Consider the following 20,907-nt stretch of genomic DNA (forward strand, 5'->3'; position numbering starts at 1 on the left):
AAACAAATAAACCTAAATTAAACAAAAACAAAAAGAAATATTTCCCCGTCGTTTTTTGCATCACTACCTTCTCACCATGTATTAATACTATGTAGGTGTTTAAAAATGATAATTTGACATTTTCGTTGTTTGAGTACATAGTACCTACATAATTTGACTTTTCGTTCGCCATCGTTATTATTTATTTGTGTTTCTTACACTATTTTTGTACTTTTTTGAATTATCATATTTTATAAAATATTTTGCCTAATCTACTTGCCAATGTAGCCGCCCGAGGTATGTACTTTATGCACGATGGGCATCACCACATTTCTCAGTTGCTGTTCGTCAACATCTTCATGTAACTTATGGAAATAGGTGGATAGGACGCGGAGGGCCTCATGCATGACCACCTAGATCACCTGATTTTAACCCTGTCGACTATTCCCTATGAGGTCGATTAAAAGAAATGGTTTATCGAAAAAATAGCAATACGCGACAAGAACTAAGTAATTGATAAAATTATTGATTCTTGTAACATTATTAGAAATGATCCCTTAACTTTCAAGAGGTCTATTAGACAGTTGATGGTCCGACAAAGGTGGATTTAATTTTGAAAATCTCGTATAAATCTCAAAAAAATTTGTTTTATTGTTTTATTTGTTTCTTAATTTCTTTTATGTATGTATACAATAATTATTGTTGTACACACATGCATATTCTTTTTACTTAAACATGTTAATAAATCCGTTTATGTTCAATGTTCTACATATCTATGTATTTTCTTTTCGTTAATTTGAAAATAAAAGTACTGTATTTTGCTTTTTGAAATAAAATTCTAAGAATTCAATAAAACGACACTACCTACGAATCACTAAAGAAATACTATACAGGGCGATGCTTTAGTAGTATTCAAAACAACCTCTTCCTTTTGAAATTCTGGAAATTAGCTAAATAGTCCAGGGCGCATCTGTTTTAGGATAGACGTTGAGAGGTTACTCAAATTTTTTTGCAGAAGTTGCTTGAAAATAACTCAAATAATAATATTTGAGTTATCCTCCCACTCAAAATGGTCCCCATTTTGTTTAAATAATCAAACATGGTTTAAATAATCAAAATGTCAAAATATGAAGGAAAAATTCTATTTTTCTATTGTTTTTTTTATTATAACTTTAAAACTATTCATTTATAAGAAAAGTTGTACTAACATAAAAGTTGCGTAATTAAATTTCCTACAATATAGAATTTTTTAAAAATTTAAAAAATAGTCACCCTTGTTGCAAAATAGCAAAAATTGCGAAGAAAACCATACAAAAACAAGTATTCGCATTTTACGTTGTTCAACCATTTATGCTACACTTAGGACCTTCATATTTTACCCAGAAAAACTTTATGATATAGTAAAACAACACTGTAAATTTTATTAAAATCGGTTTAATAGATTTTGCAAAATAAATTTTGCAATCCAGCTTTCGCAAAAAAAATTCATTTTTTAAAAATGTTGCACGGCTGAAAATAAAGCAGATAGCAAGTTGAATTTTTTTTTGCTAATAGAAGTGTACTGTACCTTTCATTTACAATTCACAAAATTAAAATCGATTAATTACCACGGCGTCAGGAAATTTTTTAAATAAACATTAATTTTTGGTGCTACACGCAGGACAGCGGTGTTCGATTCACACAAGTTGATTTCCACCAAAATTTCTTTCAATCTTTATCTAATATATTATTTTCTTGCTTTATATTTTGTTGTATTTTAATATTTTAATTTCACAAAAATAAAACTAATTTTATCATTGTTTGTGAAATATTGTTTAAACAATTGCATATGTTTAAAAATAATAAACTTTTATTCTCTTAGTTAAAATATAGGACAAAGAAAGTTTTTGCTAAAAAAAAAGTGTTATTTCAAGGGATAGAGTATGTGTTTTTATTTTGCAATAAACAAATTTATTTATTGATATCGAAATATAATAAAAATTAAAATGTATCAATCATTATCAAAGGTCATTGGAATGCCCAATCAGAGCAAACTATCCGCTATCCTGCGCGTAGCACCGATAATGTTCCGGACCATTTGGGATAACTCAAATATTATTACTTGAGTTATTTTCAAGCAATTTCTGCAAAAAAAATTGAGTCACCTCTCAACGTCCAAATGTACTAATATTTTTACAGATGCGCCCTGGTCTAAAAATGGTTTTATTATTTACAACGTATATCACAAGCTGTGGAAGTATTAATACATATGTATAAATTAGATATTTGTTAAAGAAAAATAGATTTTGCAAAAGTTATTTTTTTTTAATTCTATGGTTCACTTCACCAAACTTTTAATTCATAGTCAAATTTGATTTTTTTATAAAAAATTAAGTAAACGTGTGGGAAAAAAAATAAAAATGCCATTTTAATTGCCTATTTGTCTAATTTGTAAAATTCTTATTAGAGATTTCAAGAACCGTATACAGGGTGAAATTTTTTCTAAAACCAAAACGAACTAATTTTCTAATACCGGACCTGATTTTTTTCTAGTTTTAATAAATCAGTTGATTGGGTGGTAACTAATAAATTAAATATTTGTTAAAAAAATAAATTTTTGTAATAAAAGTTTATTTTTTAAAATCAACGGTTCACTTCACCAAACTTTTATTTCATAGTCAAATTTGATTTTTTTATAAAAAATTAAGTAATCGTGTGGGGAAAAATAAAGATGCCATTTTAATTGCCTATTTGTCTAATTTGTAAAATTCTTATTAGAGTTTTCAAGAACCGTATACAGGGTGAAATTTTTTCTAAGACCAAAACGAACTAATTTTTTATAGCCGGACCTGCTTTTTTTCTAGTTTGAATAAATCAGTTGATTGGGTGGTAATAGTGTAACGATTGACCAAAATAAGAGACACATCGATCTTACCGTTCAAAAATTATGACGAATACAAATTTCTGTAAAAATTAACAACTCGCCCTGTATATTATTGAACAATGGGAGCAGACACTTTTTAATGGTCATTTGTTATTCCCCATAGGGGCCTCCGTACGAGGTAGGAGTATGTACAGTTCCTCATGACTCACCCTGTATAAAAGTTGTTTGGATTCTATATATTTTATATTGTATCTACGGTATTATAAATTCTTCCTGTTATTCTTCTTATTGCTTCATTTGGGATGTAATCAAGTCTGGATATACGATACGCTCTTCTTAGATAGTACATTTCTACAACTTCCAGCCAGTTTTTTTCTTCTTTTTCATCGTCATTTGCAACATTCAAATCCGTACGTCAAAATAGGTTCTACAACTGACTTGTAGATTTAAATTTTTGTTCCTAAACAACTGTGTCCCGTTTCGATGTTAATTTTTTGTATTTGTATTTCATTCTAACACAAAAAAAGAATGTGTGTGTACTTTGTACGCACGTAAGAAGTTATACTTCTATTATATGATTTAAACGAAATTAATATACTTTTTATTTATATGTTATTTAAATATTAAACTAATTTATACTTACTACTTCTCAAACATTTTTATTAAAACAGTGCCAAAAATTAAAATAATAAAACACACACAAACACATTAAAAATGGCACAAATGATTTCTGAACATTAATTGTCGGAAATTTTTTTAACTAAATACGTATTTTCTGAAAATAAAATTATATAATAAATATACTTACAATCATAAAATCGAGCATAAAATGTATAAAAAAAAAATAAAAAAATAAAAGTTTTTATTGGGATTCGAACCAGCTATCAGCGCGGTTGGTATATTGGGGTTCATTCGCCTTAAACGCTTCGTCACGGAGGCAATGTGTCATTGTGTGCGAAGATCGACTAACTAAATGGATTAAGCTTTTGACATTTTTAAATTAAATTAAATTATTTTGATTTTGAATTGAAATGATTTAGAATTGAAAAAAATACAACAAAACGTAAAGTAAGAAAACAATATACACTAAGCACCAAAATTAACGCACCACCTTAAAAATGGGACATATTTGATGTCTCGTATTTCCTAAACCTGTTGTCCGATTTGAGTGATTTTTTAGTATATTATAGCTTTATTTCTCAAGAATATCGTTGTAATAATATTATTGCTAAAGAGGTAAGTGTCATTGTATACCGGGTGTAACAATGATAGTGTGTTTATTCCTCAAAGTTTGGAACATCCTGTGGAAAATTCTAGCGTATATAAAACAATGAAATTAAAACTCAACTGTAGCCTTAGGCTTTCTTAACATTTTGCTTTTTGGCTCATTCGCTTATGTTGGATAATAAAAAAGTTAGGTACTTTAACAACTAGCAATGTTATTCATCAATACAGGGTGTTTCTAAATAAGTACGACAAACTTTAAGGGATAATTCTACATGAAGAAATAATGACCGTTTGCTTTATAAACATATGTCCGCAAATGCTTTGTTTCCGAGATACGGGATGTTGAATTTTTTCTTACAAACTGACGATTTATTTATTGCTCTAAAACTGGTTAAGATATGCATATGAAATTTGGTAGGTTTTAAGAGGTAGTTATTGGGCATTTTTTGACATACAACTAAGAATTTGATATTGACCATTGGCGTGTATACGGGTATAAACATTTTAGGTACATCCCGTATGCACGCCAATGGTTAATATAAAATTCTTAATTCTATGTCAAAAATGCGCAATAACTGCCTCTTAAAAACTTCCAAAATTCATTTACATATCTCAACCGGTTTTAGAGCAATAAATAAATCGTCAGTTTGTAAGAAAAAATTCAGCATCCCGTATCTCGGAAACAAAGCATTTGCGGACATTTGTTTATAAAGCAAACGGTCATTATTTTTTCATGCAGAATTACCCCTTAAAGTTTGTCGCACTTATTTAGAAACACCCTGTATTGACAAATAACATTGCTAGTTGTTAAAGTACCTAACTTTTTTATTATCCCACATAAGCGAATGAATCAAAAAGCAAAATGTTAAGAAAGCCTAAGGTTATAGTTAAGTTCTAATTTTAATATTTTATATACGCTAGAATATTCCACAGGGTGTTCCAAACTTTGAGGAAAAAACACACTATCATTGTTACACCCGGTATAAAATGACACTTACCTCTTTAGCAATAGTATTATTACGTGGATATTCTTGAAAAATAAAGCTATATTATACTAAAAAAATCACTCAAATCGGACAAGTGGTTTAGGAAATACGAGACATCAAAAATGTCCCATTTTTAAGGTGGTGCGTTAATTTTGGTGCTTAGTGTATTAGGTGAACATTGATAGAAATTTTGATGGTAATCAAATTATGTAAATAAAAGTATTACATACTATGTATTTTGGTAGGTTCAAATAGGTAGGTACCTATGATACATTTACAATTATTACGTACCTGTTGCTTTTAAAAACTATTTAAATGTCACTACAATTATAAACTTTTTTGTTTCTCTCCTCACAACAATAAAACTAATATATTATACATTTGTTTACCTTCATATTGAACAATTATTTATTATTGACAGATTATTTCAACACCCAATCAGAACCCGTATAACGACTAATACCATACTGTCGGTGTGCGCATGTGCGCAGATCAATATAAATTCACCCTCAATCTCAATCGCGCCTAAAGAAGTATAACTTCAAAAATCTTAATTCTTCTTTCACCTTCAGCAGACTTTTTTTCTTCCGGTTTTAGTTTAAATCTAAAAATAATCGAGTAGCAGGCAAGAGCAATAAAAATATTGATATGCTTTCTATTTTTAATTTCATAAAATTGCCATTATTTTTATAACTGTAGACCGCGTGTTCTTTGTGATGGTTAGTCAACCATTACGAGTCACACTTCTTTCACATTCAAGGCTTGATTAGTGAAATAATAAATGTATTTAAATTATTGTCCTCGTTTTTATTTTATGATGTGAATACCTACGTTCAGCGATTATTTTAAAGAATAAGGCTATAAAATATTAAAAAAATCACTTAAATCGAACAACAGGTTTAGGAACTTCGAGACATCAAAAATGACTCATTTTTATGGTGGGCAGATAATTTTAGTTTTCTTCAAATTTCGGAAATACCTTTAATTTTTGTAAGTAGAACTACATAACTGATACCAAATGTTCAAAATGTCCACCTTCAACGTCTATGCAACTTTATAACCGATATGCAAATGACAGAACCACATTTCTTAACATGTGTATTAGGGTGGTGCGAAAAAAGTCAAGTTGATAATTCCGTGTCGCTATAGTGCGGAAAAGTTGCGATTGGTAATTACAAGAAAAACAAAAAAAGAATTATTCAAATCGGACTTTATCTTCCGATCCCGCAACAGGCCTAAAGATTATCAAAAATGAAATATTACCTTTTTTCAAAAAAAAAAAAAAAATTATTTATCCTTCGTGTACGTTTTATTTATCGCTATAGTAAAATTTATTTACAGTTTGCATGGTAGAGTAATAAAAAAAATGAGTTACGCATTTAACGAATATCTTCCGATCCCGCAAGGTCAATCAAAATCTATAAAAATTTGAAATTTTTGATCATTTTGATAAATTAAAAAACGATTAGTTATCTCATTTTTCTGTTACATTGTGAAGCTCTTGGCTTGTTTAGATATTGTATGACAATATTTAAACGACCCAGAACTCAAAACGAGGGGGTGGTTCCAGTTCTAGCTCCACACGCACCCCTCTCTCCAGCCAACCAATGAGTGTGTGCTTTTTACATTATTTACATATATTATGTACATTTCTTTTTCATCTGTTTGTGTCCAGCTCTTAAACATCAACTTTGTATTGTGATTTCTTGGTAAAATCTGGCAACATGGACCTTGATTTAAATGTTTTCCTGATGAATCCATCTGTTGATTGGGGCCCACATAGTACATTAGCATACAACTTTAGACACCGCTCGTCAGCTTGCATGTGTCAGAGATAGTTTTGTACATTCCAGTCTGGCATGTCTCCCGATGTAATGCAAGAAATTATATCTTCATTTAAAACTCTTCGAAGAACTGGTGGAGAAGATAGTTTTGTAACATGCCAGTCTATTATTTCAGTGTAGTCTTGTGCTTAAAAATTTAAAGTAGGAGAGATGAAATTTCTAATACTTTTGCCCTTGGCTTTAGTCTGTCCGGCTTTTAACACTCTCCTTGGCCCTAGCTCTCTAATGTGTTTCCTTTCTCCCTACTACTTGAAATTTTGAAGCACAGGACTAAATTAAAATAATAGACTGGAATGTTGCAAAACTATCTTCTCCACCACTTCCTCGAAGAGTTTCAAATAAAGATATAACTCCTTGAATTACATAGGGAAACATGTCAGACTGGAATGTACAAAACTATCCCTGCCACAAGCCAGCTGATGAGCGGTGTCTAAAGTTGGCGACGGAAGCATCGTTTAATGCTAATGTATGTGGGCCTCAATCAAGAGATGGATGCATCAGGACAACACTTAAATCAAGGTCCATGCTGCCAGATTTTACCAAGAAATCACAATGCAAAGTTGGTGTTTAAGAGCTGGACACAAACACATGAAAAATAAATGTACATATGTAAATGATGTAAAAAACACACACTTATTGGTTGGTTGGAGAGAAGGGTACGTGTGGAGCTAAAAGTGCAACTACCCCCTCGTTTTTGAGATCTGGGTTGTTTTGGGCCTCAATCAAGAGATGGATGCATCAGGACAACACTTAAATCAAGGTCCATGCTGCCAGATTTACCAAGAAATCACAATGCAAAGTTGGTGTTTAAGAGCTGGACACAAACACATGAAAAATAAATGTACATATGTAAATAATGTAAAAAACACACACTTATTGGTTGGTTGGAGAGAAGGGTACGTGTGGAGCTAAAAGTGCAACTACCCCCTCGTTTTTGAGATCTGGGTTGTTTAAATATTGTCATACAATATCTAAACAAGCGAAGAGCTTCACAATGTAACAAAAAAAAATGAGATAACTAAATGTTTTGTAATTTTTCAAAATCATCAAAAATTTCAAATTTTTATAGATTTTGATTGACCTTGCGGGATCGGAAAATATCCGTTAAATGCGTAAAACAATTTTTTTAGTATTCAACCATGCAAAGTGTAAATAAATTTTACTATAGCGATAACTAAAACGTACACGAAGGATAAATAAATTTTTTTTTAAAAAAGGTAAAATTTCATTTTTTTCATAATCTTTAGGCCCGTTGCGGGATCGGAAGATAAAGTCCGATTTGAATAATTCTTTTTTTGTTTTTCTTGTAATTACCAATCGCAACTTTTCCGCACTATAGCGATACGGAATTATCAACTTGACTTTTTTCGCACCACCCTTATGTGTATGTCAATATTATTAAAAGCTTCTCTTATTCTAGTTTTCATATCAGCTGGCGTTGTTGACGCTTCTGGTGCACAAGTTTTTTTGTGGAGCCCCACACAAAACAATCTATTTTTGACAATTCCGAGGCCTAATATAAGAAGAAAAAGAAGAAGAAGAAGAGAAGAAGAAGATGATTGCATCTTCCACTTTTCGTTCCGAACTAGATAAATGTTTCATCTTAACAATATTGCTGTAATAATACTGTTGCTAAACAGGTAAATTTTCATTGTATACCGGGCGTACCAATCAAACTGTGTTTTTTTCTCAAAGTTCGCATCATCCTGTGGAATATTCTAGCATTTGTAAAATACTGGAATTACAACCCAACTATAGCCGCATGTTTTCTCACCATTCTGTTTTTTGATTCAATCGCTTATGTTGGACCATAAAAAAATTAGGTACTTTAACAACTAGTCATGTTTTTCATCAATACAGGGTGTTTTTAAATAAGTATAACGAGCTTTAAGGGATAAATCTGCATGAAAAAATAATGACAATTTGCTTTATAAACGAATGTCTGCAAATGCTTCGTTTAAATCGGGGCTGTTGAAATTTTTCTTACAAACTGAAGATTTATTATTGCTCTAAAACCAGTTGAGATATGCAAATGAAATTTGGTGGGTTCTAAGACGTAGTTATTGCGCATTTTTTGACATACAATTAAGAATTTTATATACACCATTGGCGCGCATACGGGTCATATTACCTGTTTATTTGATAGCTGGTACTACTATTCCTTTCATTATAATAGTGTTTGAATAACTTCTTTTTACTTGTTACAGAATAATACTGTTGCTAAACAGGTAAATTTTCATTGTATACCGGGCATACCAATCAAACAGTGTTTTTTCTCAAAGTTCGCATCATCCTGTGGAATATTCTAGCATTTGTAAAATACTGGAATTACAACCCAACTATAGCCGCATGTTTTCTCACCATTCTGTTTTTTGATTCATTCGCTTATGTTGGACCATAAAAAATTAGGTACTTTAACAACTAGTCATGTTTTTCATCAATACAGGGTGTTTTTAAATAAGTATAACGAGCTTTAAGGGATAAATCTGCATGAAAAAATAATGACAATTTGCTTTATAAACGAATGTCCGCAAATGCTTCGTTTAAATCGGGGCTGTTGAAATTTTTCTTACAAACTGAAGATTTATTATTGCTCTAAAACCGGTTGAGATATGCAAATGAAATTTGGTGGGTTCTAAGACGTAGTTATTGCGCATTTTTTGACATACAATTAAGAATTTTATATACACCATTGGCGCGCATACGGGTCATATTACCTGTTTATTTGATAGCTGATACTACTATTCCTTTCATTATAATAGTGTTTGAATAACTTCTTTTTACTTGTTACAGAAAGCAACCAAAATCGTTTGCTTTTGACCATTGCTTTTGTTCCGTGGATCCCAGTAAGAAAGACTTCGCTTCGCAGGAGGTTGTGTTTGATTGTTTGGGCCAAGACATCCTCCACAATGCATTTCAGGGGTACAATGCATGTATCTTCGCCTATGGTCAGACAGGTAAGATATGTCCATGTAAATATTATATAAAAATTTTTGGAGATTTCTATATACTTTTCCTAAAACTTATTCAACAATTATTATTTTCACAAAAAGTTTTGGTTCTTAATTTATAGTATTTCCATCTTTATACGAGATTAATTAACATTCAGCTCAGCGGGGCGCGGCGGTTCGAGGTGTGAAATGCCATAAACAAGGGATCTACCGGTTTTATGAAATGATGTCTTGTTTATATAATTTCACACCTCGCACAGTAGCACATCGCTGAGCTAATATTAATGAGTCTCTTAGAAAGATGTAGTACTATATGGACGTAGCAGAATAAGTCCAACCCCCAAATAGCAATTGTTGAGAAATTGAATTTAAGTATTACTATCGTACCCCACTAAAACACAATCGTTTTGATTACTGTGACAATGACTATAATACTTGATATTAATTGTATGAAGATTTTATTTAGGTAATTTTTCAAAAGCGTAATTTTTAAAAAAGATATATTCAAAATTACGGGTTGGACGTATTCTGCCAAAATAGTCATAAGAGGAACATGGTTATGTGGGTTGGAATGTTTTAGATAAATAAAAATTGGTAGTTTTGAATAAAGTATTATAATACAGTGGAACCTCGATTATCCGTCTCTCCATTAACCGTCACCTCTGTTACCGTCAGGGTCCGTACATAAGTTGTATTGACTACAGAAGTAAAAAATGAGTCATAAATTCATTTTGTTTGAGCATTGCGATAAGTCGATAGGCCAAGTGAAATTCGCTGAAATGTACAGTTTTGCTATCACCATATTTTAAGAATGAATTAACTGTTTTGTTTTCGTGGCCTAAAGATGACATAAAAGAATGGTTAATTTCTGATGAGGACGCAAAAAGCTATCCATTGTTGACAGATGATGAAATCGTTGAAATGGCAACAGAGGCGGAGGAAGCAGATTCAGAAGCTGACACAGACTACAGCTGACAAATTGATTAGATTGTACGAACACAAATCTCTCTTATATTGTCAAAAACAACATACAAATAAAATTTGAGAGCTGTACTATGAATTTTGAATTTTTTTAATGTTCTGTTAACCGTCTTTTCGATTATCCGTCATACCCTTGGTCCGGTGCCCTGACGGATAATCGAGGTTCCACTGTAACTTGAAATTAACAAAACCATGTTACTCATTTATATTACCAACATCGATTTCAAAATCTAAGCCCGGAACATTGCATCAACATCTTCTATCAGATTGACAGCACCAACAAAATTATTGTAAAAAGTTTAGCGACATCTGGAATAAGGCGCATATTATAACTTTCTATGTCTTTCACTTTTGCATCTGCTAACGGTTATTACCTTTGGGCCAGAGCTATACAAGTAATGTCGAAAAATTTTCTATATTTGACCTTCCACGTCCAAACAATACACATTCATCCAGGCGCAGATACAGAAGGGGGTCAACGGGTCCATGGACCCCCCTATTGCATTTAGTCTCTTATTTTTTTTTACAGTTTTACAATTAACCCGACTTCAACAGAGAAACATTACTACTATAAATTATCAATTTGTGTAACTATTTTATGCAGAATGCTTTATTTAAATTATTAATTTATGCAATTATTAGTTTATGCGTTTGCTGCTACTGAATATATGGAACGGCATGGCTCAGTAGGAAAGATCATTCATTAAGAGATATCTATCAAAGTGGGACTCCTCCATCTCCTATATTATCAATACGTTCCTGAGAGTATGCTTGAGAAGGACAATTACAAAACTGGGATTGCAGACCAAACGGTGTCAAATAATTCAACATATTCCGTATTAGTCAATAAATTCATGAGACAAACAACACTAATTGATATAGCGATACCTAACAAAAATAATCTGCGTGTCAAATATAACGAAAAGATCGCCAACTACGTAGATTTGGAAGTACCAGACAACACCTCTAACATATTCTCTCTACTACTGGAATCATTCCGAAGAACATTCTAGAAACCAAAAAATAGTTGGGTTTGAATGAACATATCTATAGATAGACCATATTGAAAGCTGTACCACTTTTTGAACAATACACGAAAATTTTTGGGAGATACTCCAGCATTCCAAGTCACCTAGGGCTCGATAGCACGGAAAGAACGTCACTAGAGCTCAATCCTTTTGATACCGTAAGTATCTGGAATGAGTGAATTTTCCCCTTATGGTCAAAAACGGATATAGAAACTCTTTAGAAGAAAACAAGAACACCTTTCACAAAGGCACAAAAATATCATCCCCTCAGTGCAGTAGAGAGAATAACATTACCGCGCCACTACCATCTACTTTAAATAGCGCAATTTGCGCAGTAGATGAAACAGCGCTGCTTAAACTGATGGAACAAGCAATGAGCATAAACCACCTTTCTAAGCCAGAGAAAAATGCTAACCTGGATGAGTAAACCTCTGCATGGGCGACATCTCAATGAGATCAGCCAAAAATATGTCGGCAATATAGTGTCGAACTATTGGTTGACTTCAGGATATTTGCCGAAACAGAAGGTTTCCTACTGAGCATTCAAGATCAGGTTATTCGAACTAAAAATTACCAGAAATATGTAGTCAAACACGCTCAAGTCCAAAATGACAAATGGCGATATGGATGTCAAGCAAAAAGAAACTATCCAACATCTTAAAGCGGGCTCCCAGAGCTGTTAGTTGATACCGATTATAAAGAACGCCATGACTCAGTAGGAAATATTATGCACCAGGTATTAGCCAGTAAACTGGGACTTCTCCAAACCGACCATCTTCCTTGTTATCAAGCTTGAAAACGACAACTATAAGCTATACTGGAACCGCACTGTGCTCAGAGCTATAGAGGGAACGTGAGCCGTATGGCTGAATCTGGATAATGATAATAATATTTCCGGTAATCCTGGCTCCCTATTATGAATTTCTAGATCCGCGGCTGCATTCATCATTAAAATTAGGCATCATATAGATATAATATGGGTTTTCTTTCTTTAACACTATTTGTCTGGTGTTTAATCAGTTGATTTTTATTTGTTAATACTAATTTTTCTGTTCACTGTAACTTTTTCAATTTTTTCTGTACTGAAAAGCCACTCTTTCTTCATTTTTCTAGAACCGTAAAAGCACGTTTTATGCGGCATGACCGGATATTTAAATAGTCTATAGGAGTATAATATGTTCTCTCATGACGTTTTAACTGACATTCATCATCATCATTCTCTTTGCCTTATCCCTATGCGGGGTCGGCATCCCTAATTGCATTTCTCCACAGAATTCTATCTTGGGTCATATCAATGTTAATCCCCTTTACCAACATGGTCTTCCTCTCCTACTCCTTCCAGGAATCTGCACTTCAGCTATTCTTCGTAATGGGATATTAACGTCTCGACGTTGAACATGACCACACCATCTAAACCTATGCTCTCTCATTTTGGCATCAATTGGTGCCACACCTAGACTTTCCCTAATATACTCATTTCTAATTTTATCCCTCTTTGTCACTCTACTCATCCATCTAAGCATTCTCATTTCCGCCACATGCATTCGTTGTTCCTCTTTCTTTTTCACTGCCCAACATTCAGTTCCGTACATCATAGCCGGTCTTATGGCTGTTTTATAGAATTTTTTAACTGACATTCAATGCCCCCAAAATCGTTACCGTTAAGCAGGAAACTATTTCTTGAAACCAGAAATTTTAGAGTTACAGTTTTTAAGGCAACATTGATTTGAAGAAAACTGGCCATAAGCAGAGTAAGTTTGATATTGCGATTCTGACCTCCACAGGAATCAGACTACAATATCAAATGCTCTAGACTAAGAGCCGCTATAGGTGAAATTTCTTAATCATTTTAGGCACGACGGGACCCTATAACTTAAATAGTAGAACCTAAAAGAAAACGTTTGAGCACTGTGCCGTCACTTTTCAGTGGCACATGCGTCTACAGTGGCGCATCAAACTTTCCACTTATGGACGGAATACATAAATTAAAAAATACCCTCCCTCATTACCAGAATTTAGTTTTTTTCATTTTTTTAAGTTCTATGTGATTAAGACATAAGATTCATCGTAATTTTAACCCACCACCCCCTTCTCCCTGTCCCCACGATCAAAAATTTTATTTTTCGATTTTATTTTTTTTTTGGTGGGATGCAATCAATTTTAAAATTTCAAAAAATTCACACACATAGTTAAGGCTTTTATAAAACACGTCTATTTTTATAGACCTGTAGGTTGAGTGTACATAACCTCAAAAAATTTTTAAAAAAATTTTTTTGGAAAAAAGTATATAACTTTTTTTTGGGGATAGCTGCAGATCTAATTTTTTCTTAGTCTTGTGTATTTTATCAAACACTATATTTCAGATTTTTCTGTAACGCTGGTCGCCTTCAAAAATCCAAATAACTGGTTTTTAAGGGGGTTTTGGGGGGTTTGAACGTTTTTTTCTGATTTTTAAATATTCTAAAGGACTCAGCTACTTCAAGTTACATATAACCTATAAAAACAAAATTGATTTGATATATTATGAAGTCTATAAAATAGGTAAAATCCCCCAAAACCCCCTAAAAAACAGTTTTTCAGATTTTTGAAGGTGGGGAGCCGTACGGAAAAATCTGAAAAAATTAAAAATGTAGTGTTTGATAAAACACACAAGATTAAGAAAAAATTAGACCTGCAACTATTCCTCAAAAAAGTTATACGCTTTTATGAAAAAAAAAAAAAATTTCTTTTAATTTTTTGAGGTTATGTACACTCTACCTATGGGTCAAAATAGGCATTTTTATAAAAGCCTCAGCTATGCTTGTGAATTTTTTGAAATTTTAAAATTGATTGCATCCCACCAAAAAAAATAAAAACGAAAAATTAAGTTTTTTATGGTGGGGGCAGGGGGAAGGGGGTGGTGGGTAAAAATTACGCTGAATCCTATGTGTTAATCACATAGAACTTAAAAAAATAAAAAAAATAAATTCTGTTAGTAAGAGAGGGTAACTTTTAATTTATTTATCCCGTCCATAAGTGGAAAGTTTGATGCGCCACTGTCGACGCATGTGCAGTTGAAAAGTGACGGCACAGTGTTCAAACGTTTTATTTTAGGTTCTACTACTTAAGTTATAGGGTCCCATCGTGCATAAAATGATTAAGAAATTTCACCTATAGCGGCTCTTAGTCTATCAACAGTATTCGGTATATTTTCTAAATATTTTAAAATACAAGAGCCAACTTCCTGAGCTCCCCTTCTGGCAGTTTCTTCAAGCCATACATAAGAATACGTTTTCGTGTGTTTACCTGAGAATATTCCAAAATTGTATAAGTATACTTGCCTCTTATAATATAAGATATTATAGTTGGAATTCTAGGTAGTGGAAGAGTTTTTTTAATTATATGTTAAAAATTCTATGTTGTTTTCATGTCTAGCTTTATTTAGATCTTTTTTAAGCGCTTCCGTTGACTTTTGGGCCAACTCTTGATGCGTGTTGAAATGTATTTCTAGTAACTGTTTGTTATGCTCATCCGATTCACTCTGTAGTTTTATTTTAAACGAATCACAAAACTGGCAAGTGTCCTTCTTGGGAACCTTAAACTTGAAATTGAAGAATAAACACCTAATTTCGTACTCTGTGATTAACCCATATTACAATGGTGATTCACCGATATTACAACGTAATAATATAATATCTTCTAGTAAAAATTGTTTTAACATATCGACACCTCAATCGAACAAGGTTGTAACTCAAGTTACATCTATTTTCAGATTTCAACACAGGCGAATTCAGCAAAAAATTGCGCACACGTCAATATAAACGACATAGTTTAATTCTCAATAGTTTGGCTAATAATACTCCATTGAAAAAAGTTGTATTTTAACTTACGTGTGCCATTTTACCGTGAAAATGGCAGTAACACTGGATACTCCCTATGTTAAATATTTACTTTCTTTATACTTGACGATTAACAAGGTTGTTAAAGAGTTACAACTTTGATGCGCGTATTTTTAATTTATTAAGTATTTAAACATATGGTGTACCTTATAAGTCAATTTATCGAAATGAAAATAAAAAAAGGATTTAAGGACTTTTTTCCATTTTGATAGTTGCGGTGGACAAAATAAATATAGAATAGTTTATAGTTTTTGCTAAATACTTTTATATAGTGAAACAGTGTAATATAAACATTACACATGTGTTTTTCGAAATAGCACATTCACAAAACGAGGGTGATTCAATGCATGCCCTTACAGAAAAACGGAAAAACATTAAGTCGTATAGGCTCCAGACCAATGGATAACCATGATACGATATGCCAAAGCATCAGGCAAGCCTAAGCCTAAATCCGTAACTGAATTAAATCAGAACCAAATTCTAAATTTTAACCTATTTAAGGACACACATGTTAATTTTGAAGTAGATATTTATAGTAAAAGACTAAAGTAATCAAGTAAAATGGTATAGAATTAAATATTTACAGATATGCAATAAAAATGCGAAATATTTGAGATATTTTATACCATGATTTTTTCATAGTAATAGAATATTATTGTTATTGTAAAATTTATAATTTCCAATTAAAATTGTGAAAACTGTTAGTGATATTTTGTTTAAATATCCCATAAAAATTCATTTTCTCCTAGCTATATTGCAAATAACTCTAAACATACAACCTTTTAATAGTTAAACGGGAAAAATAATTAACACAGAGAGTGTAAAATGGTTGTTAGGCGACTTACAACCTTTTTCTATGAATACTCATGTTTAATCTCAAGGTTGTATCTCCATCAAACTCAAGATTTTCAATAGTTATTAAAATTACAAAACATACATCTCACAGTAATCCCTTATTATGTTATAAATATCATATCACATTAGTGTAAAAGAGTCTAATCATTTCGCTACAAATTTTTAAAAAGTCATGTTTTCGTTTTTTGCCTCTCCTGTAAAATCGCTAAAACTGAGTTACAACCTTGTTCGATGTGGGTGTTGATATTAGCTAAACACAAACTACAAAATGATACCAAGTGGTTTGGACGATTTCTGATTGTATTCTTATTTCTAATATTTACATTGAAATTTATAGGTAGAAAACGTCCAACCCACTTGAACGTTTTTAATCCAAAAAAATACATACTAATTTTAGTCTATCGTGAAGCGTTGAAATGATTCAAACCACTTGGCACGTTTCAACGGTTGTTTTAATAAGGTGTTGAAATAAATTTATGATTTTTAGAAAACGCTCAAACCACTTGAACTTATTATCCATATTAAAAATCTCAGTTAGGCATGATTGTGGGTTAGGGTTAGATCATTGACGATTTTATTAGAAAGAGGTACTGTTTTCGATGGGACGGTTTCTGCACATTATAGAAACAGAAATTTTGTACTCGCTGGTATTAAAACCTCATTTTTGACAATTTGTGGGTTGGACGTTTTCTGCTTAACTACGTCCATATATAATAATTACTTTTTGAATATCACTTTTAACCATACTTCACGGCTTATGCAATTATATATTATCATCGCACAATCACCTACAAACACAAATCGCTTGCAAAGCAATACGCATCAAGTTCGAACCAACGTTATATATGATTGAGCAACAAGGTTCATACCTTTACCCTTCACAAAATTAAATGTTCATATAACACTGGATTAATACCAAAACTAGGGATATACTTACAGGTTATGGCAATAGTGTAACTTTATTATCTATTTATATCATATTGAAAATATGTTTATATTGGCGTTAAAATTATCATAATTATAAAAATTTTTATTTAAATCCCTTTAAGGCTACCTCACAACAGAACGTTTTCGATTTTCTTGCAAAATTATCATCAGTGTTAAAATAAACAGGTGGAATGCTAGCTGAGCCACCAAAGAAATACCAGAGTGAGAGTGAGAACCCTTTAATTAAATGGTATGGTTCTTTTCACAGGCATTTTTCAGTGCGTCACAAGTGAGAGAAAAAAAGGTAAGTCCGTGATAATACACATTTATAACATGACATTTTAGTTAATCTGACAGTCACAGTTGTCAGAATCGTAATCAGCCAAATATGAAAAGGGTATTGCAGTATAACCCTTTTATTTGCAATTTGGTATAAAAACAAATCAATTCTGTTTATTGCATTTATAAAATGGTATTTTCTTTGATTTGTATTATAGTCTTATAAATTGTACAGATTATAGTCTTATATAGAATTCGTAAATCATTTTTTGTTAGATTATAGCGCCATCTATCAACAGCTAGAATAAATGTTAGAAATTACTGTAATCACGGAAGTACATTTTTTCTGTCACTTCCAACTTAATGCGTTAGAAAGAAATCGAAAAATTGTGACGCACTGAAAAGTGCCCATGAGAAAGAGATTATATAGTTATTTTCTAAATACATATTTGTTTGAAATTCCATAGGATGGATATAATTTATAAGGAATTATGCCCTTAGGTAAAGTATGAATCATCCCATGACATAGGATGTAATAAAGTGAGTTGTTTTGTCTCTACATTATGACAGTTAGATGGCAACTGCTTGCATGGCAACTTTACCTAAGGGCATAATTCCTTAGACAAGCCGCACACCAACGAAACATGAAACGTAAAACACGTTTCATGAAAATTAAACACGGCTAAACAAATCTTAAAGTCAGCCTACCAATGAAACGAGTGTGATTCATGGTCATAACACATTTTTATTTTCGGAAAGTTTCATAAATGGCCGGACGTCTATTTGTTTAGCAGTGTTTTATTTCCATAAAACGTGATTTACGTTTCATGTTTCTTTGAAATTCCACGAAAAAAAGAATGCTACATGAACTTCAGTTAGTGTGTGCCAGTGTATGTCTTAAAATAAACATCTCCAAAACAAAATTCATGACAAACCTAGTACCTAGTATCACAAGAGACAACCAAACATGCGAACTACGAAGAAGAATAAACCTAGCATGGGCAGCCTATGGAAAACTCAAAGATATCTTTAAAAGCGATATACCAATTTCTTTAAAACGTAAAACATTTGACCAATGTGTGTTGCCTGTGATGACTTATGGTGCCGAAACTTTGACATTGACAGCTACAACTTCTAAAATGCTGCAAATAGCCCAGAGGAAAATGGAAAGGTCAATGCTGAGTATATCGCTTCGTGACCGAGTTAGAAATGAAGACTTAAGACGAAGAACAGGAGTTACCGATGTAATGTCCCGAATTGCCAACCTGAAATGGAACTGGGCCGGACACGTCGCCCGAATCAGTGATGGGAGGTGGACGAAGAGATTACTTGAGTGGAGGCCGAGATTAGACAAAAGAAGTAGAGGAAGACCACCTACTCGTTGGACTGACGATCTCAAGAAATTGGATGCAAAGTGCTCAAAATAGAGCACAATGGACAAAAATGAGGGAGCAGTGGTCGCAAAGGGCTGGAGGAGGATGATGATGATGATGAACTGCATATTGTAGAGTCCCTTTCGTCTTCTTCGTCGTCTCTTTGCCTTATAAATGGTAAAAGGCAGATATTAAGGATGTTACCAGAAAGTGGTTCCACGAGAAGTTTCAGATTTATTGTTTAGATCTGAGACTATCTGGCTAAAATATCTTAGCAGCTTTCTTCATTTTATTATTTATTGCCATGTCCGTTTTCCCATCATCTGTTATTATATTTCCCACCAAATATTCAAAAGTAGATAATCAAAAGAAGGAATATTTTGTATCGAAAATGTGATTTAAATTTAAAAATGGCGGAGGTAAAGATAAACGTCTGAAAGTCGAGTGTACTCTTTCAGCTTTTTCATTAGCCGGATCCTGTTTATTTCCGTGAATAAAAGATCCCAAAAGCATATCAAATTAGAGGCTCCGAGAAGTTCCACTCTCCCTGAATATAAAAAGGAGAAAACCGTCATTCCTTATTACGTAACTTTCTGGAGCGACGAGAAATTTTATATTATCTCTTTTATCAACCCTTTTATTATGGCACCCTTAGAGGTTAATACATTTTAAATGTTTATGGTGGCCCTACCGCTATTTCTACCCAGAAGTGCCAGTTATAAAGGGCCTTCCGCACAATAGCTTATTGTTTCAATTAAATGTAGCTCTATAAGCTATTTCGTCTTGATGCAAGATACTTATTCTGATTTTATTGTGATATTAACCAAGCCCTTGCTATTTGGGCACTCGCATCCTTAAATGGTCAGTTTATTATTTAGTGCTGCATATTACACAGAGTGTTTAGATTTATATTAGATATATTCACCATTGGCGCGCAAACGAGTATTATGACCGATCATATTACCCGTATGCACGCCAATGGTGAATGCAAAATTATTAATTGTATGTCAAAAAATGTGCAATAACTACGTCTTAAAACTCACCAAATTTGATTTGCATATCTCAACTGGTTTTAAAGCAATAAATAAATTATCAGTTTGTAAAAAAAATGAACATCCCGTATCTCGTTTGCGGACATACGATTATAAAGCAAACTTTTTTATTATCCAATATAAGCGAATGAATCTAAATTATCTAATATAGTCAAAAATCCTAATGCCAAATTTGTGAAATTTTGTAGTTTATAGACATTTAGAATAACTTTAAAAATATTCTCCGTAAACAAAATCATTTTACATATTAGAAACGCTGATATTTTACACGAATTTTTAAAAATGTAGTTTAATTGGTGACTATATTCGTGGTAAGTAAAGGGGGAGCTGGGAGCCGACAAATGCACGAGTTCAAAAACTAAAAAAGGCAACTTAAAACTACTATCATTTTCTATATCTCGGGATCTACTGAATATATTTTGATCGTTCTTTTTTTAATTTGTATGTAATTTTTCTGTACATTGCAAATATGCAATTTGTCTAAACATTTATTAATTAATAAACAGTCTAATTTGTTTAAACAATTTTTGAAAAAATAATTTTTTTCCAAAAATCCATGATTTTAATCATACTATCGTTATTAATCATAGAAAAAGTTACGGTATACTTTAATTAATAAATAAATTATCTTCAATAAATAATTGTCTAATAAAAATCATTTATTTATTAAAGTGTACTTTAACT

The 20,907-nt window shown here is 32.2% G+C and overlaps 1 protein-coding gene across 4 annotated transcripts in view; it reads left to right on the forward strand.

Annotated features, from left to right (window-relative positions):
* The window catches only part of LOC114332050 (kinesin-like protein KIF13A), a 515,517-nt gene that overhangs the window by 49,630 nt on the left and 444,980 nt on the right, over positions 1–20,907 (forward strand). For all 4 annotated transcript variants that reach the window (XM_028281754.2, XM_028281756.2, XM_050641283.1 and 1 more), the window contains exon 3: positions 9,693–9,856. In XM_028281754.2, the coding sequence (XP_028137555.2) occupies positions 9,693–9,856 (164 nt within the window). The remainder of the gene's footprint in view (positions 1–9,692; positions 9,857–20,907) is intronic.

The sequence above is a fragment of the Diabrotica virgifera genome, chromosome 10 (genome assembly GCF_917563875.1).
Source record: "Diabrotica virgifera virgifera chromosome 10, PGI_DIABVI_V3a".
Lineage (NCBI taxonomy): Eukaryota > Metazoa > Arthropoda > Insecta > Coleoptera > Chrysomelidae > Diabrotica > Diabrotica virgifera.